Raw genomic sequence first — 26,597 nt, forward strand, 5'->3', positions numbered from 1 at the left:
GTTGAGTCTTTTCTTCAATTTTCTGCTTTTTGTGAGGTTTTTCTGTTTGGTCAGGCTTTTCGGTTTTGAGAGGATGAACCGTCTTTTTCTCATGTTTTGAGTTTTGATTAATTTGGGAGATTTCAACAGATTCAGGCTCTCGGACAGTTTGAGGATCAGAGCCTGTTGTGTTAACAGTTTGAGATCTTTGATGAGATGTGGGCCTCTGAACAGGAGGAAGAGGCTTTTGATGAGATTTTGGTTTTTGAATAAATAACTGGCTTTGTTCAGTTGGATGTTCTTGGTCGTGTTTAGGTGTTTGATTGTTTTTTATATTTTGGTCAGTTGGTAAATGATCAGGTAGAGGTCTTTGGTCAGGTTTTGGAATCTGTACTCGTTTAGGGTCTTTGCCAGCTTTAATTTTGGGGTTAGAAGGTTTCTGTCTTTGGTCAGGTTTCTTTTTTTTGTCAGGCAATGGAGCTCGGTCAGGCTTAGAGTCACTCTTAGGATTTTTAAGCTTTTGGTCAGCTTCAGGCATAATTACAGGTTTATGCTTTGGTCCTCGGCCTGGAAGAAGTTTCACGCCGGTCTTAATGTTTGAGCTGCTGTTCTTTTTAGCCGTCCATCGGCTGCGGTCTGCAACTCCTGGGAATGTAGTTGTGAATAAACTCTGAAGAGGAGTATTGGTGGCTGTTGTTGCTGTAGTTATTGTTGCCGTAGTTGGGCTAACCTGACCTTGGAAGCCTGCCTCAGGTCTTGCACTGGTTGCAGAAGTAAACCTTGAAATGGCACTGGATATCTGGAGTCTAGGACCACCGAGTGTGTTTGTTGTTGGCCTGCTTGTGGTCCTAAAGCCTTCATCTGAATCAAAGCTTGGATGCTCAAAACTACCAGTTGCTCCTGGTCCTGTGCTTCGGGTTGGAAGTTCGTCAACAACTTTTGTCGTTCCTTGATTGACATCTGTGATCAAATTTGGAGTGCGGCTGGACAAAGGAGGAGGTGGAGAAGATGATGTATTGGTTATTGCTTTGTTTGAGTCCATGGAGTCAGTCCTCAGATCTAAACTGATGATAGAGTGAAGAGTCGGGCTGATTGAAACAAAGTCTGTCCTCTCAGTTGTCTTGTTGGATGCTAATTCTCCATCACTATCTCTCTGTACACTCTGGACCGTTTTTTCTCCTTCTGTTTTTATCTCCGTTCCCATCTCCCCGTCCTCCACCTCCCCCACCTTAATAGTCTGTTCTGCAGGCTCAATGCTTTCAGTCTGTTTTGGTTTCTCATTATTTCGCCCCACTTGTATTCCCTTTTCCATTTCCTTTTTCCTCTCCTCCCCGTCCTGCTCTTTCTGCTTATTTGTATGCATCTCATGACCCTCAGACATCTTTATTCCATCACTGCCCCTGTCTTCTTCAGTTTTGGTCTTTTTCTCGGTTTCCTTTCTTTCATCTCGCCACACGTGATGGTCACTTTCTTCTGTTTTCTCCTTATTTTTTACATTACTTGTACTTTTCCTTTTTTTTCCATTCTCCACTGTATCATCTGGCTCTCCCTTTGGATTCCCTTTTCCATCTTTGTCTTTGTTTCTGTCCGTCTCCCTGTTATTTTTTTCAACAACCTTTTTTCTGACCATATCCACTATTTTCTCATTTCCAGCAGCGATTGGCACCTTTGCCTGTCCCAGTTTGTCCTTTCCTTTTGCCACCTCTGTCTTATTTTTCCCATCCTTTTCTGCCTTTTCTTTTTGGGGGTTTTCTCTCTCAGTTTCTTCTACGACCCCTTTATTGCTCTCTTTCTCTACTTTCCCGATATTTTTCTCTTGCTCTTCCAATATCGTTCTTTTTTGTGAGTCAGTGTCACCATTTCCTGCCATAGTCTTTTCCACTTTAACACAGTCTGTCTCACACTCCAGGCTAAAACCTTTTGGCCTTTCAGCAGTTCTCTCATTCAGCCAGCCCATCTCATCCTCTGTACCCTCATGCAGCTTTACATGCTCTCCCTCTCCTTGCCTTCCACAATCTTTCACAGCTTGGCTTACTGTACAATCTGCACACATCTTCCTCAGTTGGTCCACATTGTCCTTCAGCTTCTGCAAATCCTTCACAATCTTCTCCAGCTCCCTGAGCTGCTTTGGCAAGTGGAGCATCAGTGGCGGCAGACTGAATAGGTATGGGCACATGCTCTCATCCTGCCCCTCTCTGCACGGCCCCTCGGGTCTCAGAGTTGCTGCACAAGGTCCAAATCCATGATCCCCCAGGAGTTCTCCTTCATCAGGGTCTGCTGTGGTCGCAGAAAGGCTCGAAAGGGCCAGTAGGGTCCCGCATATGCAGAGTGCTGGTAACCTCATCGCGTCCTGTGAGTAAAGAGTGAAAGGGTAAGAGGGAGAGAGTGTAAAAAAGACCCACCCTCAGTTTGAGACAGTGAAAGGAGGAGGTAAGGTGGGAGGGAGCAGACGAGGGAATGATTCTGAGAGAGAAATGAGGAGGAAGAGGCTTTGAGAGGGAAACAGGTAAAAAAAACAACAGTGAGAGGAGGATTCGTAGATGTACTCCTCAGTAGATGCCTCAGTGGATGAAATAAATAATAAATACATAATTTCATCTTCATAGCAGAATTAGCCATAACAGTTCTTCAGTATATCAGTCACGAAAAATCACAAATTGTGAAAGCATGTTTCTTAATGTAATCCTATAATTCCATTCCATTGTATCTTCACTGTAATCCCGTCACCTAATGAAGACCATTTGTAATGCATTCTCACTCCATGATGCACTGATATTGTAAGTGCATTGTGACCTTGAATATTTATGTATGTCACAGTTGCTTTGGCAGGCACTTCCCAAGCTTCCTGTCACAAACATGTGATTGACAGATGCAACAGGTAAAAAAATGCATCTGAAGCAAAATATTTGCTGCCAGGCCAGTGCCAAGAGTTTGTTACTCAGATTTGTAAGGACATATTTCATTTTACTACAACTGCATGGTTTAGCTGAGCTTCTGAGTAATGAAAGTCAGGAATGTCAGATTTATCCAGGAAGGCCACTTGATTCAAATGCAATGCCAGAGAAGAGAAATATCTTGTCTGCTATTGACTTTATTCTGACAGTACTAATCCTCAACAAGTGTTGCCTCAACAAGGCAATCTCTGAATCTCTGGATGGAGAGACTAAGCTCACTGTGTTCATCCAGAATTTGGATTCTTTGCTAATTCAGTGTGTCTACATATAGTCAGAAACAAATAAAGAGAGAAAAAACAGTCACATGAACTAAATGAGACATCTGCTTGGTTGGGAGTTTAGATAAAGAGGCTTTAGTTTCCCAGACCCGTTGTGTAAATGTCAGTCCTACCACAGGATATGAGTGTGCGATGTCAGTGTTTGATGTTTCAGAATTGTGTCCATTTTTAATACTTATAGTAATAGTCCACTTAAATTGTCTTATTTTTATGAAACGTGACCCTTGTGCATTCTTGTTCTCTGTCTCTTTCTTTGGCCGGTTGCTCTGACTGCACAAAGCTGGAGACATTTCTCAGCTGTCCTTTGATAATGACAAAGGAAACCATTTGTTTAGTGAGAGGACTGTGGGAAGCATGAGGTTAGAGATGAAAAACAACTAAAGGTGGAAGAAAACTCCATAAAGAACAGCCATGACCTCCAAGATGCGTCTGGAGAAACAGCACCCTGAACGGGCATAACAATTTAAAATGCAACAGTTTGAGAGTCAAAGAAAATGATTCAATCATTTCAGTTTTTTTATCTGGAAAAGAGGCTTTATGTTACAACAACACAATCTAGAGGCCTTATAGTCTGTACATATAACCGATTGCATATTATGTACTGTTTAGGACTTTACATTGAAAGTATTTCTAGCTAATGTAGCTATGAGCTCATTTGACATTGACAACTGTTGGCAGGATAAAAGCCAGGAACAAATGTCTTTTCACCTATCACAGTCACTTTAGTACTTCAACACTTACACTGGGAAATAGTGTGAGAGAAATGTTTACACTCTCGAGAGACTTCTGTCTGAACACTAGGCTGTATTGATGTATTATCAGAGAGACACATCTTTTACAGCACAGCTAAGCATAAATCTAACTCGATTAGTGTAGTTGATAAAGGCGAAGAGAGTCAACTAATTTGATAGTTGACAATCTAAATTAATCGATTGTGTTCTGTGGAGTACTGTAGGAACTCTAGTATTCCCAATAATACCCTCACTACTGGCTTTACCCATTTATGGACAGCAGTTTTTTCTCCAAAGGGTGCCCTCTTGGGATAAAGTGTTTTGAATTCCCAGAGTGAGCTGGCTTGGCCCACTCTCTGTCTTGGATTGTGTAAACACTGTAGTTTTTTCCATGCAGACTAGAACAAACATCTGACCATCAGTCCAGTTTAGCTGCCTGGGCTTCCTGGCAGACCACTTCATCTCCCTCCAGTTTGGGCAGAGGAGCCAGTGTCGTTGTTCATGTCTGTTATGTGCATAAGTGTCCCATTTCCAACTGAACTGGAGTAAACCCAACGACTGTCATAGGGCTGCGCCAGTCCCTTGCAATACCACACTCAATCTGCCTGCTTGAAGGTACAAACTAACCTGGTCAATACTATTCTACTGACTCACTGTTTGCACTGTTTGCATATACCTATTTTGCACATAAACATATATAAATTTAGCAAAATAGGTATATGATATGATCTGCCTTAATCATATGAATCAGTGTGTATCAGTTTTAAAATTAAAGCATCACAACTCGTCTCTTACTCTCTGTCACACACACGCACATTCATATTCACATGAATTGTCCATTGCCAATATCTTAATTCTTCAGTAACTGATACATTATTTTGCCATGTGTGAGAATGATTTTCATCTGTCAATTGACCAATAGAGATTCTTAAAAATCAGACAACCAAAGTGTCTCTCACATCTGGGCTGGATTTTCTACGGCTAGCCAAGACCAGATAACGTCAGGTCAAGTTGTCTGTAATCCAAAAGCCTGGACTTCATTTGTTTTAAATTTATATTTAAAAATCTTTGTCTAGATGAAGGATATGGAAAGTGTGGTAACGTAGGAATGGGTTATTTGCTGCTGTCATCTTCTGCCCAAGGTGGAGGTGAAAGTGGATGTGTTTGTGACCCTGGCATGCACGAGAAAAAGGCCAGAATTATTATTTTTGTTTTCCCTTTTTAGTTTTATTGTCATTGACTTTTTATGAAGTCAGTTGCCATAAGGTATTAGATTTAAGATGTTAGGTTTTTCATCATATCCTCTCCTGATGTTCATACTGAATGGATGTGTGCTGCATTCGGTGTATTTTGCAGCTGTCCTTAATAGAAGCCATGCATGATAAACTTAATGTAAATGCACAGAAATTAGTTATTGTTTGTTTTTTCTTCTCTGTCCCAATTCTACATCAATTTGTAAAAGAGATTTTATGCTGATAAAAGTATTTGCATTGGATTGACAATTTTTTTTTCTTTTTTGGAATACTCGAGGTCAAAGGTGGAGGACGTTATTCAGATAGTAATACCTCACTGTAAATATACCTTTATTACAAGAAGTCCTGCACAGAAAATGTTACTTGGATTCATAATATTAATAACAATATGCATTTATCAAAAAAAGTACTGAATACAGTAAAAGTGGTATAACATGGAAATACTTCAGATATGTACTTAAATAAATGCCCTTTCCACCACGACTAAAGATGCTAAAGATAATTATTCTTTCTGCACTGCCTTTGGTACCTAAAAATAACCTTTACTTTGTTATTCTGCAAACTGTGTCGTCTTCTGGTAACTGTTTAAGTGTCAGTGCTGAGTGTAACATTCACCCGATGAACAATTTGGGTCAAAAGAAATAAACAAATCTCATTTTAAAGTAAGCTAATGTCAGCGCTGATGAACACTGTGTACACAATCTCTCTGGCATATTAAGACTTCTACTTTAGTGGCAACAGATACGGACAAGAGTAACATATGAATAGATGTGGACCGAGAGAGAGGACCATTTGACTGAACGGTTGAGAGAAATGTAATTTTCCACTTCTTTGTAGGATTTGTTACTGTTTTCTGCCATAATAAAAAGGTAACTTTCATCCAATATAAGTATGTTTAGGCATTATATTGAAATATTCATCACAAAATGTTGACTGGAAGTGAATAATAGTACTTGGATCTTGTGCAATAGAAATGAGAGTGTTTTCAATTGACACCTCCCAACATTTGCGAATGTTTTTCACAGGAGCCGCAATAACACAGCCGCGAGGGTCAAAAATAGATGTGATGATTTTCACAGAGCTGATAAAAAATGCCCCGCATTGAATTTTCATCAATATACTGCCACCTAGTGGCATTTTAAAGAAATGTCTCAGAATATAAATTCATTCTATTTTACTTTAGACTTTAATACATGTACTGTATATACTTTCTTGTAACAGATGGATATTTTACACTATTACCTCACAAACACTTTGCACAAATGTTATAAATATCTAAACTAGTTTAATGAAGATTTGTGATTTTAAGACTTTTTTAAAAGGTCATCAGAAAATTATAAATATATGCAAACATGATTGTAATGTACCAACTATCTTTAGTAATTAATACCAATATATGCATCTGCAAATTAGGTTAATATGTTTAGGCTTATACAAATTGTTTTCGAACATTTTGAGTATAAAACAACGTTGCTGATGCATTTGTTGTTAAACGGTTAAACTTGATATTCATATTTGTGTTCATGGCAGTACACTATAACCATTCATTGGGGGGGGACTGTGTAGCCATCACACACAATTATCACAAAACCAAGGAAGCTTCTTCTCTGATCCATATTTTAATTTTCTTTTAATGAAACTGATTTCATTTGAATAACTCGACATCCGTGTATGCAATTTAAATAATAAGAATTATTATTAAGAAGTGTACAACATGTCTATGCTTTTCCTCTATATCTGATAACAGATTGATTGACCAGCCAGAGCAACCCGTACAGATAATTGAGATCATGCATGCCCTCTGGTGTCAGTAGACTCTGTACTCAAGGTAATACTGCAGTCGGTGTACCTGAGCAGTACAGTGCTGTTTCTTGTCCTGCAGGCTGTAAACAGACGAGGCCCTCCCTCTTACGTGCGTCGGCACGTCGCCCGTAAGCCCCGCCCCCGGCCTGACTCTCACGCACCAGTTACGTCTGGCCGTAAAAAATAGAAACTTCCAAGATGGCCGAGGCCGTGGACTCCATGCATTTCGCAGCAAACAGCAAAACAAATTCCCCTAAACCCCTGGTAGCAAAACGACCGCCGGAGAGCCGACCGCAGTCTTGCAGCGACATTTACCCGCCGCCCCCTAAGAAGGTCCGCGTGGAGGAGAAGGGCCTGAAGCACAGGAAACTGAACGGAGAGGCGTGCGCAGGGGAGAAACACAACGGGAAGCAGAGTTGTGGCAGCCCAGCGAAATGGAGTTTCGGCCCGGCCAAGGCGAGCCTCTCCACCGCCGCCGCGGTCCCGGCTACTCCCGCTCGGAAAATCTTCAAAATCAGCAACTTCCTCGCCTTGCCTCACAAGGCGAAGAAAGCGAAAGAGAAGCGGCACAAGGAGAAGGAGAAAAGCAGCGAAGCGCAGCGGAGCTCCGCCGCCGCTGTGGAGAGAGTGAGCCCAGCTAGCTGCCATACAAAGACCGAGAACGGCGACGAGAAAATGCTACAGAGAGGTAGGGCAGCGCAGTCCGGTCTGATCGCTGCAGGACTCTGTTACACCACTTTACGGTCGAATTAAAAGCTGCATGTGCAACAATACTGCAATGAAAAGGTTCAGCACACTATTACATAATGTTTTCCAACACAGGCCCCAGTATTTATTAGGCCCAGATGGTGATTTTATACACGTGGAAATGTTTGTTCGTCTGTTATGCTGCTCAGCATGGGTGTTTAGCAGCACTTCACCTGTCTGTGTCTGCTCCTCTGCTCCTCTCAGATCACCACGTGAAGGAGAAAGACAGAGAGAAGAAGGAGACTAGCAAAGAGTGGAAACATCACATGTTGACACCTGTAACGTTACATGACTTTGCGAGAGAAAACGGTGAAGTGCTTTCTCCACAGAAAGGTAGGGATGACACGTGACGTTGATCAGTGGGGATGTAAAGCATGTTTTTATTATTATGTTGGGAGTAGTCTTTCAGAGATGTTAATGTTGGAGGTGAGGCAGAGGCTCTTTGCTCAAGTCATCTCTGATTGTAGAAAATTAGTCCAATGTGATGAAATATTCAATTTATAAATGTCACCAATTGTAATTCAATATTGATTTTAAGAGGGAACAATTTGCATGAATTCACAGTTCATGCAAATAACAAAAACTAGCCGTGCATTGATGTACAGTTACACTAACCATAACCCAAAATTGTCAAAGTTCACATGTAGTCTCGCACGTAATCTCAAGGATATCAAAAAGATACGTTCCCACACTGTCTAGACATGATGCGCAACATTGTACTAACTATAAAAATGTCTTATCCACTATTGTAGAGTCTAAGGAGACGCCCAACCTTGGCTCCGAAGAAGACCTCCTGCTGAAGAAACTTAAGAAGAAGAAGAAAAAGAAGCATAAAGATGCCGAGCGAGTGAAGGAGAGGCACAGCCGACCCAAAATGTATCATCGCTCATGCCAGACAGTGTGTTCAGGAGTCTCTCTTGGTCCACCCGAATTCCTCAGTCGAATTAATGGAAACAGCAGCATTAACAGCAGCAGTCAACTCCACACCTCCTCCTCCGCAGCACCACTACCACAACACCAGCACCAGGACCCTCCTGTTACTGGCTCTATTTCTGCCTCCATCTCCTCCATGGTCCGGGACAGACTCGGCTACAGCTCTCCACTCCACTGCACCCCGGCCCCGGGCCTGTCGGGTCTGGAGTTCGGTCGTCTGATCCACGTCGAGCAGCAAGCCAACGGAGGGGCGTCCGTGGCGCACGCCTACACCGAGCAGCTCTCCGGTCTGTCTCCGGCCGAGATGCAGCGCTTCGCTCAGGAGTTTGTGACCCTGTCGTTCAGCGAGGACGAGGCCCAAGCTGCGTGTTTTGTGATGGGAATCATCCACGGAGCGGCTTCCTACCTCCCAGACTTCCTGGACTACTTCTCCTACAAGTTCCCCAATGCGCCAGTAAAGATGGAGGTGCTCGGGAAGAAGGACATAGAGACGACAACCATGGTCAACTTCCACTCTCAGGTAAGATGGTTGTTCTTTAAGTTATTGTTCCTCTCTTCAGCAGACAACACAGTTTGAAAGCTCTGTGTGTGTGTAAGAGGACGCTGAACACACTGAAGTGTGTCAGTTGGTAGTCTGGAGATGTGAGCAGCACAGACTCAACTGACACAAGCTGAAACAACACATCAACCGGTTTTTATTTTGTGTTCTGAACATTTCTGTGTGTCAGTCTTGGTCCGGGCTGATGGTTTCTGTCTTTACTCCTGTGTGCAAAGTGTTTCAGCTTCCAGGTGGTTTTGTGGAGCAGTAAGCCCGTATGTGTGTCACGCTGTTTAACACTTTACAAAATGCTTTCTTGAACAACTCTGTCGGAGTGCTTGATGGGGATTAAGACGCCTTCAGTTGGAGTGCTTTCAACTTTGCCTCTTAAAAAAAAAACGTATGTGAGAAAAAAGTGCTGCTTTTATGAAGGTAGCAGCAACTACATGTGAGATGTGTCATGTAACACTGGTTAGTTATGGGAGATAATCGTGTGTTTGTTTTGCTTCTTTGTGTTTTGATTGTTTGAGTCTTTGATCACTTTCCAAATCCTTTCCTACTGAATAGATTTTAAATGATTGTCTTGACGGCTTCATTCAGAACGTCAAACAAATCTAAAATTCTAAATCGAATTTATTCATTTGACGAGATGAAAAAAGGCACAGATGAGGAAATACATCTAAGATAAACGTTTTGATAAAATATTTGACTTTGTTTTGTGGAAACGGCCTTTCATAAAATAGCACAATATTTATAATCAGAAACCTGCTGTTTCTTGTATTCACAATTTCTTTCATGCGAGACTTAACAGTGTTTGTCCCACGTGTTCGACACATATTAATGTCAACTCTACATTTAAATTGAGTCTATCTATTTTCAAAAGCATTATTTGAAAATAAGTGTTGTGAACTTCTTCCTGATTATTAATGATTTCTAATCAATCTCTTATATCTTCAATTCACTAAGACAAAAGTTAAACATCTAATCACTGAGACAGCAGTTAGTTGAATTATATCTCTTAAATAAAATAAAATAAAAAGAGATCATTAATTTAGGACAGGAAAACTTCATCATGGTTCGCTTTATACTGTTGCTTTTATCAGAAAAAACAAACTCGATAGAACTTTCGGCATATTTTCTTAATTTAGCCATTTCTGGTCTTAACGTCACTTGATGACATGTACAGTGTTGACGCAGCAGCGTTCTTTTCCTCTGAAGCTGTGAGCGAGTGATTCATGACTGTTGAATGTTCAATCAATCAATCAATCGAGAGTTTTCTACTGGCACTAAGCCTGGGCAAGCATTGGCTGTACGATTACGTGCATTTATTCCATAGCTTGGCCCAAGAGCCTGAAATATGCACTTTTTAATAACACAGCACATTTTTCTAAAAGTGTTTTGTTCCTGCGGGCTATGAGTCACAGACCCCAGGGGTCTTTCTCACTTTTGAGAATCACAGTTTTGCGGCATCACAAACGGAGTCTTGTGATGCCGCAGCCTGTTTTCACATTGTTGTCTTCTATTTTTATGTTAGTGTTCATATGTTGAGTAAAGTAATGTACACTTTGAGAGAAGTAAGATACAAAATCACTGTCAATAGTTTAATAATGCAGTGATGGTCTAGTCATTTATTTTTAATTACCAATGCCTGAATATATTATATATGGATTGTTTTTTAAAATGATAACATTTCTTAATTAATTCCTCCAAACTTTTTGGGATTATTTGACCTATGCTAGCATTTAGACTTGGACGTCTTGCAAGAAGTGGTTATATTCTGCTCTAAAGAACTGAATTTCTATTAACAGCATTTGTTATAATTTTACAGGGCCCTAATAAGTCAGTCAGCATCTAGTGTCATTATCTATCATTGTTAATTTATGACTGTTACTATGAACAAAACTATAAAGACAAGCACATCAGTGTTACCATGTTAAACATTTTTGGAATTGTAATAATATAGTTTACCAAGAGAGGCGGTTTGGTTTACAGACAGCAGTCGGTAACGATAAATACAGAAAAGCACAGTGATGATTAAAAATAAAGACTATACAAAAAGTACACAACCGGCATCATCATTGTTGTTGTTATATGTTGTAATAGTCACCAAAATTATCAAGTGAAACAGCGATAAAAGGAAGCCAGAAACTCTGTTGCCTCTCCAGCTCCTAATGCCCTCTAAGAAGTTAAAACCTTTGTCCTTATGAAATCAAATTTAAACTGATTGTGTAAAGCGTGCCGGGAGTCAAATAAGATGACCTGAGCTCCCTCTGTGGGAAATATACACTACACTGTCATTTTCATCGGGATGAATAGTTATATTTATGTCAGTTACAACATAACTGGAGTATACGAGTGGACATATCATTAACTTTTACATGTTGTGTAGCCCCACCCCCCTCCCCACACACACACACACAATTAGGGCTCTGCCAAATGTTTTTTTGAAACATTCAAAGCTTCCAGTTTGGTTCTTTCAAATCAAGTATTGAATGCCTGTTATCATATTTTATCACACCCTTAAAAAAATCCTTGGGTTGAGTAAAATGATTCACTGGTTGAAATGAGTTGGTCTTTTTTATTAAATCAACTGTCTTTAATGAATATAACTTGTGCAGACTGAGTGCTGTGGCGCTCGCTGGGTGTGTGTATTTGAGAGAAAGAGAGACAGAGGAAGAGAAGGTGGACTGTTGCGCGCTTTTTTTTCTGTAAGTTATTAATAGCTCACTTGGAGCAACACTTTATCACCCAAACCCGTGATTTTTTTTTTTTCTTCTACTAAACCCAACCATTACTACACATTCACTACTGCAATCTAATTCTACACTTAGTATAATACTCATAATATTGGTGTAGCCTAATCTGCAACTATGCAGAAATACTGTTTAAGACATGCAACAAAAATATCAAGCTTTCAGCTGTTGAGTAGGTTTGTTACATGTTGCAGAAAGAAAACACTTCACACTAAAGTTTCAAAATTATCAGAGTTGACTCACCCTGATTGAGTCGTAATGAAGGTTTATAAATTGTTCTTAGGCATCAGTGCTGCTTCATGAGAGCTCCTTCACAATGTGGAAGTAGAAACCTAAATGTTGTTGTTCATTCTGTCGTGTCTCCCCTTAATGTCTGCTGAGGGACTACATTCAGATTTAGTTATCAGTCATTCTGGTTGTCTAGATTTGAAAGTGGAATTCACAGTGCTTGAACATTTTAGTTTCCACAAATGTCTCTGTAAGACAGTCTTTCATTCCTCAGTGACAATAGCTTGCCTTTTATTTGTTGTGTGTGGACATTTGCCTCTCTTGGTGACTGTTGAGCATCTTGGAGTTCTGCCAAAGCCCTAAATATTTGTATTTAAGGTCCTGTTAACTCCCAAGTTGATGCTGATGGTACTTTTACTGAGAACTTTATTAAAGGCATGTGCAGCGGAAAGGTCACTCCAATTATATTAAGACCACACAGGTGGTGCTGGTCTCAATTGTTAGATGGACATGTTCTTTATAAGATTCATATGGTGTTTAAAAATAAACGCCACAACTGGCAGTAATGTACATGGTAAGTTTGTTGTTTTAGATCTGTCGGAGTGGAATATTTTGATACCTGCCAGGCGAGGGTTTAACCTGTCTTCTCTGTGGTCCCTCCTGCAGGTGAAGCGTACATATTCCCAAGGGACATACCGTGCCGGGGCCATGCGGCAGGTCAGTCTGGTCGGTGCTGTGGATGAAGAGGTTGGAGACTACTTCCCCGAGTTCATCAGCATGTTAGAGGAATCTCCCTTTCTGGAGGTTTGTGTGTTTATGTCTGCATGTGCATACACCCCTACAGCTAGTGGATGTGTGAACATATCTTTCTCTCCTCCCCATGTATAGCGACAACTCATTATTTAACGCAAAGTTTCTCCACCTATGTTAATGCAGCGGACACTGCCCTGGGGAACGTTCTCCAGTCTGCGGCTGCAGAGCCCTACTGAGAGCGACGACGGCCCCATAATGTGGGTCAGACCGGGAGAACAGATGATCCCTATGGCAGACATGCCAAAATCACCGTTCAAAAGGAAACGGTGGGTTGACATATGGATTCTGTCAATGTTAGCCAGTGCGCAGCTGTTGTCGTCTCACCTGCATCTTCATTGTCTAAAGATTTAGTTTAAGTAAAGCTCATGAAGCTAAACGAGTGAAAGGCTTTCAGCTTATCTTTCCACTTAACATGCCATTTACAGATACTTAACCATGCCATGAACATATCCTGACTGTTGTGAATAAATACCTTTCAGGTCCACCAACGAGATAAAGAACCTGCAGTATCTACCCAGAGCCAGTGAGCCCAGGGAGATGCTGTTTGAGGACCGGACGAGAGCCCACGCTGACCACATCGGTCAGGGCTTCGAGAGGCAAACTACTGCTGCTGTAGGTGTGCTGAAGGCTGTCCGCTGCGGAGAGGAGTGAGTACACAGTGACATTTGTACACACACACACAAACACTTGTATTAAATGCAGATTAGTAAACAATACTTTGCATATTGCCTTGTAGCAGTGAAGCGCCCGGACGGATCACCAAAGATGTTGTGTGTTTCCACGCTGGAGATTTCCCAGAAGTGGTCATGAGGCTGCAGCTGGACCTCCACGAACCTCCGCTTTCTCAGGTGGGTCAGTTATGAATCGTGCCTAGCATGATACAGTGGTATGACTAGTTATTTTAAAAAAAAATCTAGATCAAATGTGTCAAACATAGGAGCATTTAGCCGCTAAAGAGACGCATATTCCCCTCAGAAGACCAAAAACAGAGCTTTGAGGGTGACTATTAGATTTATATTTAGCCAGAAACACAACTCCAATTGAATAATAATGTTGCTGTGTGTCTGCTGGATGTGTAACTATTCTAACACTCACTATCTCAACTTTACACAGCTATAAAATTTTGAATTTAGTTTGAATAAAGTTTACAGTTTGTTGCATTGTCCTCAAGAATACAAAAAAGTAAAGAAATGCAGCTTTGAGTGCAAAAAAGAAAAGTCAGAGCTTCTCTTTGGCCTCTTGACATTCCCTGTCTCTTGGTAATCAATTTAGAGAAGAGTAATCCCACAATATAATACTGTAAGCCTTTATAATACATGATCAGACTAGTTACTTTTCTTCTACCATTAAAGAATTAAAACATTTGCTCATTTTATTGAGGGATTACTAAATCTCGTGTTCACTGCCTCTACAGTGTGTACAGTGGATCGATGATGCCAAGCTGAACCAGCTGAGGAGGGAGGGGATCAGATACGCCCGAATCCAACTCTACCACGATGATATCTACTTCATTCCCAGAGGAGTTGTCCACCAGTTCAAAACGGTGTCTTCTGTCTGCAGTCTGGCCTGGCACATTAGACTCAAACAGTATCACCAACACGAAGAGAAGGAGGAAGACAAGTGTGCACCTAGAGAAGAAACACTTTATATCAAAGAAGAGGAGGAAGACGAGGAGGTTGAGAGGAAGGAGTGCAAGCCTGCTGTACGGATGCTGATGAAGATGGAGGATGAGGACGAAGAGGAAGGGCCGCCCTCACTAACTCTGACACAGATTTTCAAGGAGGAAGTGCAAGAGAACAGAGCTGAGATGAAGGGGTTGTCAATGACACATTCACTACCTTTTGTCAAGAAGGAGAGAGATGAAGGTGTACTCACTCACACACTAATGAAGCCTAAAACTGAGGAAGATGAGAAAGAGGGATGTAAGGGAGGAGAAGATGGAGGTGCAGGCACATGCCAGACACTGCAGAAGGGCCATGAGGAGGGTGCAGTGGACAGTTCGTCCTTAAAGTCACTACAGCAAATTAGGAAGGAGAATGATGTGGAAGAAGAGAGGCTGCACAAGACAACAGTACCAGGTCAAGGTGTAAAGGAGAAAACTAAAGATAGTATAATGAACACTTACAACTCACCACAATTTAAAAAGGAAAAAGATAAAGGCAAAAGAGAGAGGGATGAAAAGGAGAGGGTTAAAGAGAAGAAGGACAAGGAGAGGAATAAAGAGAAGGAAAGGGATAAAAAGGATAAGGGTAAAGACCGAGATAGAGAGAAAGACAGGGTGAGAGAGCAGGAGAAAGTTAAGGCTGAGGGAGGAAGAGAGGGTGGTACATTGCTGCAGCAGCCATTGATGAGGAAAAAAGAGGACGAGGAGCGGACAAGAGAGGGCAGTAAAGCCTTTCAAACGTCCCTGTCTGCACAGAGAGACGAGAAGTGGGCCAAGGAGTGGGACTTAAAGACACAACCCCACGTCAAGAGAGAGAAGGACCACGATAAAGACAGGGGAGGCACACAAGGGGCATCCTTATTACGACCAAACAGAGAGGAGGCCCGGGACGCCTGTTTGCATAAACATAAGTCTTCACACGGGAAGAAGGAGAAAAGCGGTCACAGAGAGGGCAAAGAGGGAAACACGTCGAGTACACAAGGCGTGCAGGCAAAGTCAGGGCGAGAAGACGGGAAAACGTGCATTTCCAAACCTTCAAATATTCAGTTTAAGAAAGATGGAAAGAAGGATAAAGACGTCAACAGTAAAGAGGAGAGGAAGAAGTCTGTGTCTGGTCCTGCGCCACCAGAACACAAACCACCACGGACACTCATCACCTTTGACCTCTTTAAGCCGATGGAGGCTCACCAAACTCTGGCCCTTTCCTTCACAGACAGTCGGCCTAAGGCCCACCACCACAGTGACTCAAGAGGCTCTTCCTCGAAACACGGATCTGACAGTCGGACATTTGTGCCCTCTAAAGGTCCAAAAGTGAAGGACAATGTGCAGGGTAAACCTGGCACCCTACAGGACACTCGGCCGCCGCAGCACTCGTTAAAACAGCCCCTTAAAACACACATGCCCCAAACACAGAAAGACTTCTTAATATGAATGTCTAGATGTCTAGTCTTCTTTTTTACTGTACAACTTACGCTGAGGCTTTGTTAAAAGTATTTCAAAATGCACCCTTCCTGCACCCATCCACTGGTCTTTCTAATGTGTTTTTGACAGTAACAGCCACATTATCCCAGTGAGGTAGTGAAGAAAGGATGCAATCTCAAAGTATTTTATCAGTGCCTAAGAATGTAAGCTAAGTAGCTCACTTCACGTTTGTTAGAGAATGTACGTAGGCTCTATATAAAATGTTATGTGACCCATGTGTCAGTGCCTGTGCACTACTTAGCTTCGCTCTTAAAGCACCTATTTTAGGTACTGGACTAGCCACTCTGAAAACAACCATCCTTACTCCCTGCTATAATAATTACATACGTTCACTGTTTGGGACACTGCAGCAAGTCCCCGAGCTCATGCTGAAATCCTCTTTGCCATGTTGCGTTAGTAGATGAGGGTTGTGGTTTTATAGCACTCCAAAAACCGGAGCAAGTAGTTGTTTTCAGACTGGACGTTGGCTGACTCACACAGGGCTGTAAATGATACTGTATGTACCAAAACTGTACAGTATAGATGTTATTAGCACCAATGTGAGAAAATGTATACAGAAATTGCATATATTTTTTGTAAGACAAGTTTTATTTTCCATAGAACTTATTTATATCATTTATTGTCTGTTTTTATTTGAAACCAATGTATGTGAAAAATTTGTTGTAAATACATTTTATTTCCTAAGATAAAACTTGGTAGTGTGATTTATACTCTGAGAACCTCTCAATAAATGGTTCAAAAATATTGAATTAGTGTTGATGTCCTGACTGCATTTCCTTCTATTAAAGTTTTATTATTTGTCTTTTTTGCTACATAAGCGGCTTAGATGACAGATGACAATGTTGGTCCAATACCAGAGACTATTGGACTGATTTTCATGAGCTTTGATGCCACAATAGTTGATATATAGTATAGTTGGAGGAAGTTATGGATTTACATTCAACTTGTGTCAGAGGGACATCCAGTGATGGAAACTACTGGCAAATACATGTAATACATCATGTGCGTACGTACCATCACAAATGGAAGTTGTGAGGTTTCTTCACAGAAATGATCAGATAGTGATGAATGTCATTTCCCAAACGGGTATAATATGGCTTAGTGGCACACAGTGGATAATGTCATACTGTTCATATACATCTAGTTCCAGTGTCATAAGGATCCTACAACTAAACTAAAGCTGAACTGAAGACCAACATTTGTGTAACAAGTAACTGATTTTGGACTGGCAGATAATGCGGGTCTCAGTTTGCCCAACTCTACTTCTTAAACCCAGTCTTACCTGGCAGTTCAGGTCTAGCTAATGTATAAAAAAAAAATAAAAAAAGTGCATTATCCTTGACAAGCTTGAAGGCAATGTGAATGCCGAAACCATGTGAAGGCTGGAATTATTCTCAAGTAGCCAAACTGTGCCTATACTCCATATAATTTAGTCTGCAACCTGCTGTGATGTAAGCGTAACTTAAAGCAGACGCAGTGATATTCATGGTAGCATTGACAAAGAAACGGTATTAATGTGGCTGCGCCATGTCTGACCGATACCCGATCCACGTTATAGGGTCAGCGCCGATACCGCATCCCAAGCGAGAGACACTGGAGCGTAAAGTTTTGTCACTTGTGTTGGATTTCAACAGTCCTTTGGTTCATTCCCTCCTGTAGTGGAAAACGCTGTGTCCCAGCTCCACCAGTGCCCCACCCAGCAGCACCCAAAGAGGGACACACACAACACTGACCCACATGTCAGTGAGCCTCTCCAGGCGGGAGCACAGTGTGAGGCAGAAGGCCAGCTTCAGCAGCAAGGCTGTCAGGTACCACAACCTCCTCTTCAGGCTTTGCTCGCCATCGCGGTGGTCAAAGTCCTGCTTGCAGCGCCCCGCCATCTTCACTATCAGCATGAGGATGAGGATGGTGTCAAAGGTCCAGACAGGGAGGAAGATGAGAAACCAGTTCCAGTGAATCTTAGAGTCCAGCTTGAGGACCAGCATGATGAGGAAGATCAGGGAGAAGATCCACGAGAGGAGCACTCGCTGGGCCAGGGACATCTTCATCTACAGAGGTCTGGCTCAGAGCCCGTCTCACCCAGAGGGACTGAGGACTTCAGAGACACGCACACAGACACACACAGTGATCTGAAAACACAAACACAAGCAGACTCGATCTCTCTCTTTGATAGGTGTAACGACAGGAAACAGGCGCTTTCTTTGGTCACACGTCCACACGAACCCTCTCCCTGTAACGAACGTTACTTCCACTAAGTGTGAAACTGTAGCTACTGTACGTTAGCTAATTTATGAAATCAAAATGAAAACATTGTTCGAGGAGAGACGTCTTACCACGTGGACTCGGACAGTCAAAGGCCGGCTGCTCACCAGCAAGAAAAATGTCCGTGATCATTTAGTTTGAAACTCGAAGCCGCTCGACCACCGCGTCGTTAGCTTAGCTCAAGTTAGCTTTGAGCTTTTAGCGACTTCCAGCCGACAGCAGTTTAACTAACTCCAGGGTTTCCGGTCAGTCTTTACAAAATAAAAGCATGGCTTCGATCAACGGTGTTTTATTGTGGTACATACCTGCAGGCTTCCGGCACCCCTTCGCAAAGCAAAGCATAATTGTAATCAGCTGATTGTCTTTTATTTTGATAACTATTGAGGACAATGAGTTCACTGAGTAAACCCAGGTCCATTTACTAGATTTCTAGTAAATGACAGTTAAGCTGAACGGTATGAAAGAAATCTAGTAAATTGACCTTTAGTTAAAGATTTACTACTCTCAAGAATTAATCTTAAAGCTCAACCTGAGGGGGTTTTACACATATATACACATGCTGGTTATTTTCGGTGATAACAGTATCTTTAGAATCTAATATGAGAAATCATAATTCTTTATTTTGTCTGGTCACAGTTTCCTGGGATGAGGCGGAGGTAGGAGGTACATTAGGGGGGTTTGGACTCATGACCTTTCTAAAATCCTGGCTGCAGCCCTTGATTATACTGTAGGTGATTGAATGAAGCTAAATCCATTCCTAATGACCAACCACATCAGAAGTCTGTGTGGGTACTCATACATACATAAAGCAATATCAGGGAAAATATTATATTTATAATAAATGGATTGTTTGAAATAGAAGGCGATAACCCATGTTTTCAAATACTATTCAAATTTATTTATTTTTTACTGGGCTGGTATAACAAATTAATACAAAGTACAACTCGGTAGACATTATAGATTGTCAAAAAAGTAAAGTACAAAACGCTTGAGGTAAAACATTGTTTGAAAAAGATTCAGTTAAAAAGCCCTTATTAAAATTTCAATTCATTTAAAGGTAAAAGCTCACTTTACACCATCTAGCTGTCCTAAAAGCCAGCAATGCATTTTTATTTACAAGGTAGTGGTGGTGCAAAATACAGTGTGTGAGACGACATTCAGCCAAAAATGTTCATGTCTTTATCAAATGTAAACAATAAACAGTCATTCCTCAAAGTCCTGCTGTACAGAGCTAATACAGAAAAGCAAATGCTGTCACACTGATGTTTGCTCTAAGAAGAGATGTTTGCATTAAACCTCTATGACACCTGCTGACAATAAAAAAACAATTCAACAGTCCACATTTTCATAAGATATCGCACAAAAGAGAGCGAGCAGAAGACCTTATTACTGTGTTACTGCCAGACAACAAAACATAACCACGAAATATAAAACTGTTATGAGGTTCAAAATACACAAATACAAAAACAAATCCATGAGAAACAATGAAAGTTTCTGTTTCTTTTCCAGATAAATAGTGGCTGCAACAGCAATCTCCTCAGTGGAGGTAAACAAAACTGATGCTGTTTGAAAACCTCATAACTAATTTTTTTTTTAAGGATTAACATGCTCCTCTATGGATTAAAAGGATAATATTTTTGATATATTTTCATATTGTCAACAAATCTCATGAAAAGACCAAAACCACCAATGTGTTAGTCCATCACGCAATACTTTCTGACTTCCCCAGTGTTTCTGTAAATCTCAGCCCCAAGCCCATTTAATTTAATAAGACATGCATCTCCAAAAATGGGTTACAAATAAATAGTTTCATATTTAGGAAAGCAGAATAATTCTTTGGTACTGTACTTTTTAGCACAAATAACAGGAGTAAATATGGGATTTTTTGGGGATGTTTTTCAGCATTTGATGATCTGGTGAGTATTTACGGTACCATCAATGTGAATGTGGCATTGAGTCAAAAATAAACTACAGTAGCTACGTTTATCCAAGTGAAGAAACATGTGTGGCAGGTTTTGGATGTGTTATTAGATTTAGGACAAAAACAGATTTTTGTGGCAGTGGCAAGATAAATCATGCTTTGGCTACTGAAGCAAAATGTAATTAATTGTTGATTTTGGTATTTTCAAGGGATTTCTTTGTTAATAAGAAAAATATAGAATATCACCAGATGTATCCATTAAGAATATAATCTGATTGATTTGGGTTTATGAAAACATTTGAAAGCTCAGGATAAAAAGCTTGGCTAAAGTCACAACTACATTTTCCTCAAGTTGAAAACCTGATAAAACATTTCAGTCCTTTAATAATTATTCCACTAGGATTTGCTTTGTATGTTGTTGGACCAAATATATTTTCTTAAAAAGTTGACATTTTAGAGCTGCAAGGTTTCCACTCATTAGTGAAAGCACTTGGAATAGACTCGTAAGAAAGGAAGATGGTACTAATTTAATGATATGTAGCTGTAATATGTTTAATATGTTGCCCTACTAAAGGCAACAGCTACACAGTGCTCTGTCTGCTCTCGCGGCAGTACCCCATAGCCTCTGAGGAGTGAGGTGGAAAATCAATGAATATCCCATCTGAGTCTGAGTCGGCAGACTCGAGCACTTGTCCAATTATGGTTTCAGGGCTGGATGATTCACTGGGCGGCGTGGGGGATGCACCCTTACTGAGATCAGTCATTGTTGTTGTGGCCTCAGTGCCGTGCAGCGCTCCTGAGGAACGAAGGGGAAGGATAGACGGAGCCGAAAGAGGCATGGCCATGGCACTCGCTCCCGCTTGTACAATACCTGTGGATGAAAGGGTATTGGATTATTATGATTTTATGATTTCAGTTTTTTCAGACATCTTAATCTGTGTCATACCATTGAAGTGAGAGCCCACACACAGCCTGTTGGAGGAGGGGCCAGACAGTTCAGATCCTGAGGCCAAGTCAGCGTAGGCCAGCCCTTGTTCTTCCAGGCATGTTATAATCTCACAGGCCGAGTGGCGCCGAACTCCTGCGCTGCCAACCAAGCTGGCATCTGGGTCATACTCAGCCACAGGGGTCAGCAGCAGAGGGATGTTGTAGCTTTTTGATCGTACCACAGGGTTTTTAGAAGGTTGATCCGCAGACTTGGACCAGCCCCACGGTAAACGCTTCTCTGGAAGACAAGAAAACAATTTGGGAAGGTGTTAAATGTATGTAATTGGTCAAACACATGGAATTATTACTCTGCTTCTGGGTTCACAGTCTCACCCAGAACACAGCAATGGGCCTCAGCACCATTTTCAGAGTAAAGCCCGTGTGTGCCCAGGTAGGGCGAGACCACCTTCTGAATCAGGGACTCTAGCCTCAGGTAGTCCTCGTTCACGCCTCGCGACTCATGGACCCCCTAACAACAGACAGAGACATCAAAGTCAACTAATGTTGCTTCCTTAGTGCATTCAAGACCATGAGAGAAATTATAAATGTCAATTTTTACAGAATTAGCCATTTATGAAATATCAGAGAGTTTCTACTTGTAGTTTCTCAAATGTAAGAATGTGGTGCTTTTCTGTTAAACATAAATAAAATGACCGTTTTTTGACTGTAGATTACAGACAATGAAAATATAAACACAAATAAGAGACAATGAAACAATAGGAATAAACAATAATAGAATGTAAGAAACCTGTGTCTAAGGATTTTGTGGAGGTAATTTGTTTATATGTTATTGATTAAATGTTGATAAGAATGCTATTACAGCACATCAGATTAATTGATAATGAAAACAGTCGATGTATTTAGGTCTCGACATTAGATTGGAGCTGGAAATGATCATCTGTGATAATGGTTCACTCCTATGTGTTTGGTGTGTGCGCAAAGTTTCCGTTGGTGACATTTTGACTTGGGAACAGAAAGGATGAGCAAACAGTGAGTGAGGAAACAGGTTATTAAGTTTGCCCTGCAGGCCTACCTGTAGAATAAGCAGCATCTGTGTAACAGAGGGCGGCACACGGGCCCGAGGTCGAGACAGGGCGTCCTCTAACTTTACACTCAGGACTATGGTGTTCCTGAAGTGAAGCAGAGCTAGCTGTCGGACAGAGGGCTCCTTACCCTGCACACATTAAGGACAGAGAAAACAGCCTGATTAGCTCAGGTTATTGGGCAGCAAAGACAAAAAACAGCTGACTCTTAAGATGTTTGTGCACCTGAACCGGATGGAAGATGGCCTGCAGCATCGAGAGAACATCACAGAAGAAGAAGTCCCAGGTCTCTGCCAGGGAGTCAAGTAGCTTCTGACCTGCATCAATCACACAGAGACAAGCCAAAAAGACTTTGATTCAAGCGTAACTCACAGGCACAGACCACTCCAACATGTATTCAGACCATTTATTCAGTCAACCAGTCATTACCTTCGTAGAACCTTATTTTGTCCCGAAGGATGACCATGCCTTTTGTGAGCAGCTGGCTCTGTAAAATACAGGGAAAAGATGCCATTGAATATTAATATCTGAGACAGCACTGCTTACATTTATCTGGATGTGTTTTTCAGCCATAATCCCAATCCTATTTCAATATTAAAAGAGTATTACCTGAAGGTACTCTGTGAAGAAAAACCCCAGCTCAGTCTTTAACAGATGCCTGAGGAAACAAATGTGTGGCTTTTGCTTCACTTTATGACTCAAAAGCAACAGTCATAATCAGAAGATGGACAGTATTATTTTGTATGAAACAGGCGTTTACAACCTGCAATGAATTACTGATCTGCATTAAATGTGCAATTGCATTAAATACAACCACAGCACTCGACTGAGCACCCCGTTTTCCTGCATTTTAATCAAGAGTTTCCTGTGTAGTTGAAGAAATGTGTGTCAACCTCGTGGCTTTTCTGTACATGGAAATATGTTTACTGGGCTGTAATGGCTGATGTGATAGATGTGATGGGTCTGGTTTGGAAAGTTAATGAGATGTCTGGCATAACCACATGACTCCTCAGGCCTATGTCGCAGTACATTTACACTAACAAACGTATTCACAAGAAAATGTCGTTCAGCAAACATAGGCCACAACAGTAATTATACAAATGATGGTACAAAATGACATCAACGGTCATAAAGACATAGACAGCAAAATGAGGATGTGGTCTCTGTACTGCGTGAATGTTTCTGTATAAACTCACCGAACACCTTCGTTGAGGCTGTAGAGTTCGTTATCTGCCAAACCTTTCTTCTGGAAGACTGCTATGACAGCGTTGTGGATACTGCAACACAACATACGCACACAAACTTGTCTACAAAATGCATTTTAGCCACTACATTGTTTTGCACCTTGATTGTATGTGGCGTACCTGTTCCAGGTGGCGTTGGCTCCTGCCCTCTTCTGCTTCTCTCCTCTGTCCTCTGGAGAACCCTTCTCGCTCTTCCCCAGCTCGCTAAGACTGGGGGAGCTCATCAACTTCAGCCGGTGCAAAGTCCTCATGAGGGAGATATAGAGGAAGTGGAAAGAAACAAGAGTTTGCACTAAGTAGCGGACAGGATAGAAAAAAGGTCAGCCTACGAGCTGACATGCAGAGACACGGAGAAGAAACCACAAGAGGTAGCTGGAGGGGGGAACATAAGCTGAATCTGAGAGCTGGATAGAGTACGCTGAGAGGGAACAAGCACAATGACAATAGAAAGAACGGCCGGTGACAGAGGAGGAGAGAAGTAGGACAGAAAGATGCATGGTGAGAGAGGGCAGCACGTTAAGAGCAGCATGGGAGGAGCCAAGCCGAGAGGTGGGCCACTGCTCTGCCCGAGGTCTCAGAAGAGGAGGAAACAATAGCACGCGCATTGACGGGTGGGATAATCCGTACAAAACAACCATTGATGCAAACAAATATTTATGCAGAACACAGATTCCAGGGAACTGCAGAGTAACCAGACTGAAGCCGCTGGGACTTTGTTGTGCTTGTCACTGTACAGCAAGGAGGCGGACGTGGAGGAGGAAGTTGTTCGGCTCATTATCAACAACAACAGGGATAGGAAGTAGTGACACAATACAGGACAATGAAGAAGGTTTTCCGGCTCCTTCATTTTCAGCACAGCTGCAATGTGCGGCCTGTTACTGGATCGTTGAAGCCGATAATTATATTGATATTTGAGAGTGTAAATGTCCAGTTTCTTGTATTTTACGGTTGGATAATCATCTTTTTTCTACAGATGTATTAGCTTGTTTGAAATATTCACTATGATGTTCACACAATTATCATGGCCAGAAGAATTTAAACTTAAATATTATGGTGATATATGTAGAATATAAAATTCATCTTCAACTATTATGCGTTTTGTCTCTTTTTTGGCAAATTAATTACTCAAAATACGAGTGTAGGAACAACAAAAGCATGATTTAAGACGTGCTAGGTTATTCACATATTAACATATGTGTATTATTAACATAACACCAATATTTCCTTTTTAAATATCACCTGTATAATGTAAGCCTATTTTGAGCTGTAATGAACGTCATATTCAAGCCAGTTGTGAGCCAGCGCTGGTCGGCCACAGATAGTGACTGTTAAGGGGTGAAAGGAATATTTTTACATTTTGGGGGAAATCCTTTTCTCTTTGTTTGCTGAGTGTTAGATGAGAAGACTGAAAAAAACTTTAGATTAGCGTCATAGTTACCGTACAGACATTAATCAATATGAAAGAAAGTGAAAAGTGAAAGCGAGTATTACCAAAAATGTTGAACTCAGAGATAATATTAATAATTTACAGATAGCAGCACAAAAATGTACAGAGCGGGACATTTTGAAAGATACACCTGGCAGTGCTCTCTGGTGGAACAAAACATATTTTTGGCAATTCAGACCATTTTTCAGGCCAAAATATATACTGACACAATATATCTGCAATAAGCCCGATCAATTTCTCGGACCAGCTCTATGCGAGACAAATTCCTCTCTTAAATCCTAACTCACTTCAGAATGTAAAAAACAAAACAAAAAAACATCATTTTTTTATCAGTGCCTTCTGAAAATACAAAAACAAAGAAGAAGTGAGGAATTCCAACCCACGCAGTACATAAACTCTCTGCTGACAGCAGGACAGTCAACAACAGACCCTCTTCCACGCCCACGTACACACAGACACAGAAAACATGGAACGCCAGTGTACAAACTGATGAGACGTACATCATACAAACATCCCACCAGGGGATTGTTATCATTAGTTTAACATGTGTTGCAAGCGAAGCGGAGCCCCTGAATTCAATCTTTTGGAAGGAGAAACGTTGTGAAATTTTAGAACTGCTCCTCACCTCCTGATTGGATGCTCACTGCTGCTGTCCATATCTGGGCTTGGGGGAGGAGCAGAGAAGGTGCTGAAGTTGAGTGACAGGGGTCGGGAGGAGGGCCGGGAGGCGTGCCTCCGCCGGAGTCCATCAAGCATCTGAACATAAGAGGAGAGATGATGGAGAAATGGTTGTTAAGGTTGGACTGAATGTAAACGTCTCTTAGGCGGGTGAATCAAGCAGCTGCGTGATGCATCGGGGAAAACCTATCTGAGGGCCTAGCAGTCATTGTAGTCATGCTATACCACTTACTTTGGGACAACGAATGAAATAAAGAACACTGAAAGCACTAAAACACAGACAAAACAAATGGAAAGTCAAACTTACAATCACAGGGACACGGGAGGAAATTAAGCCACACATGTGTGACCTCCATAAAAGGAGATGTAGGGTAAAATCAGCTGCTTTCCGCTTCCCTATTCTGTTACTTCAACACTGTGGAAGAGTGTTTTGCAATCAGAGCTCAAGCTACGCCCCAACGTTCACACAATAACACAGACATTGCATCAGAGAAATAGGGGAACTGCTTGTGTGTGCATGTACAGTAGCCTAAGAGCGGGAGTGTGTGTGAATTATTCCTGTAAAGCCACAAAGGCAGTATGACCGTACAGTATTATAGTATATTTGGGTGTCTCCCATAGAACCCCATTGGGCATAGTAAAGCACCATCGCCTGGTCAGAGAGGGGAACAACAGTCTGGGCTTCACTTACAGACAAAGACACAACACGAGCCTCCCCTTCACCGCCACCATGCAAGCATGATCAAATTGGTGTGTTTTCGGGTCGATTGGTCTGCAGTTTCAGAAGAGTAAGATCACATCTCAGCCAGATGTTGAAAAGCGAAAGACTACACACACTGTCCTCCCGACATGCCATGCCA

At 41.5% G+C, this 26,597-nt stretch overlaps 4 protein-coding genes across 4 annotated transcripts; 1 reads left to right on the forward strand and 3 right to left on the reverse strand.

The window, feature by feature from the left end:
• Positions 1-728: 728 nt before the first annotated feature.
• On the reverse strand, positions 729-2,323 carry LOC306741045 (uncharacterized protein; the record flags this gene model as incomplete). Its single annotated transcript, XM_079223298.1, has 2 exons — positions 729-778; positions 871-2,323. The coding sequence occupies 2 exons, from the start codon at positions 2,321-2,323 to the stop codon at positions 729-731; spliced, it is 1,503 nt and encodes a 500-aa protein (XP_079079424.1).
• Positions 2,324-7,196: 4,873 nt separating this feature from the next.
• On the forward strand, positions 7,197-17,592 carry LOC306741237 (lysine-specific demethylase RSBN1L-like; the record flags this gene model as incomplete). Its single annotated transcript, XM_079223490.1, has 8 exons — positions 7,197-7,686; positions 7,950-8,078; positions 8,498-9,198; positions 12,864-13,001; positions 13,134-13,276; positions 13,490-13,657; positions 13,747-13,858; positions 14,425-17,592. The coding sequence occupies 8 exons, from the start codon at positions 7,197-7,199 to the stop codon at positions 16,102-16,104; spliced, it is 3,561 nt and encodes a 1,186-aa protein (XP_079079616.1). The 3' UTR covers positions 16,105-17,592.
• A 206-nt stretch (positions 17,593-17,798) lies between these two features.
• Positions 17,799-18,203, reverse strand: LOC306740910 (transmembrane protein 60-like; the record flags this gene model as incomplete). Its single annotated transcript, XM_079223153.1, has 1 exon — positions 17,799-18,203. The coding sequence occupies one exon, from the start codon at positions 18,201-18,203 to the stop codon at positions 17,799-17,801; it is 405 nt and encodes a 134-aa protein (XP_079079279.1).
• Positions 18,204-19,299: 1,096 nt separating this feature from the next.
• On the reverse strand, positions 19,300-23,863 carry prr5a (proline rich 5a (renal); the record flags this gene model as incomplete). The annotated part of the gene is made up of 9 exons (XM_079223938.1): positions 19,300-21,209; positions 21,285-21,563; positions 21,659-21,794; positions 22,359-22,499; positions 22,594-22,685; positions 22,798-22,855; positions 22,978-23,026; positions 23,565-23,645; positions 23,733-23,863. 9 exons carry the CDS (start codon positions 23,861-23,863, stop codon positions 20,920-20,922), a joined length of 1,257 nt encoding a protein of 418 aa, XP_079080064.1. The 3' UTR covers positions 19,300-20,919.
• Between the last annotated feature and the right edge of the window lie 2,734 nt (positions 23,864-26,597).

This window comes from Taurulus bubalis (genome assembly GCF_910589615.1).
Source record: "Taurulus bubalis genome assembly, chromosome: 9".
NCBI lineage: Eukaryota > Metazoa > Chordata > Actinopteri > Perciformes > Cottidae > Taurulus > Taurulus bubalis.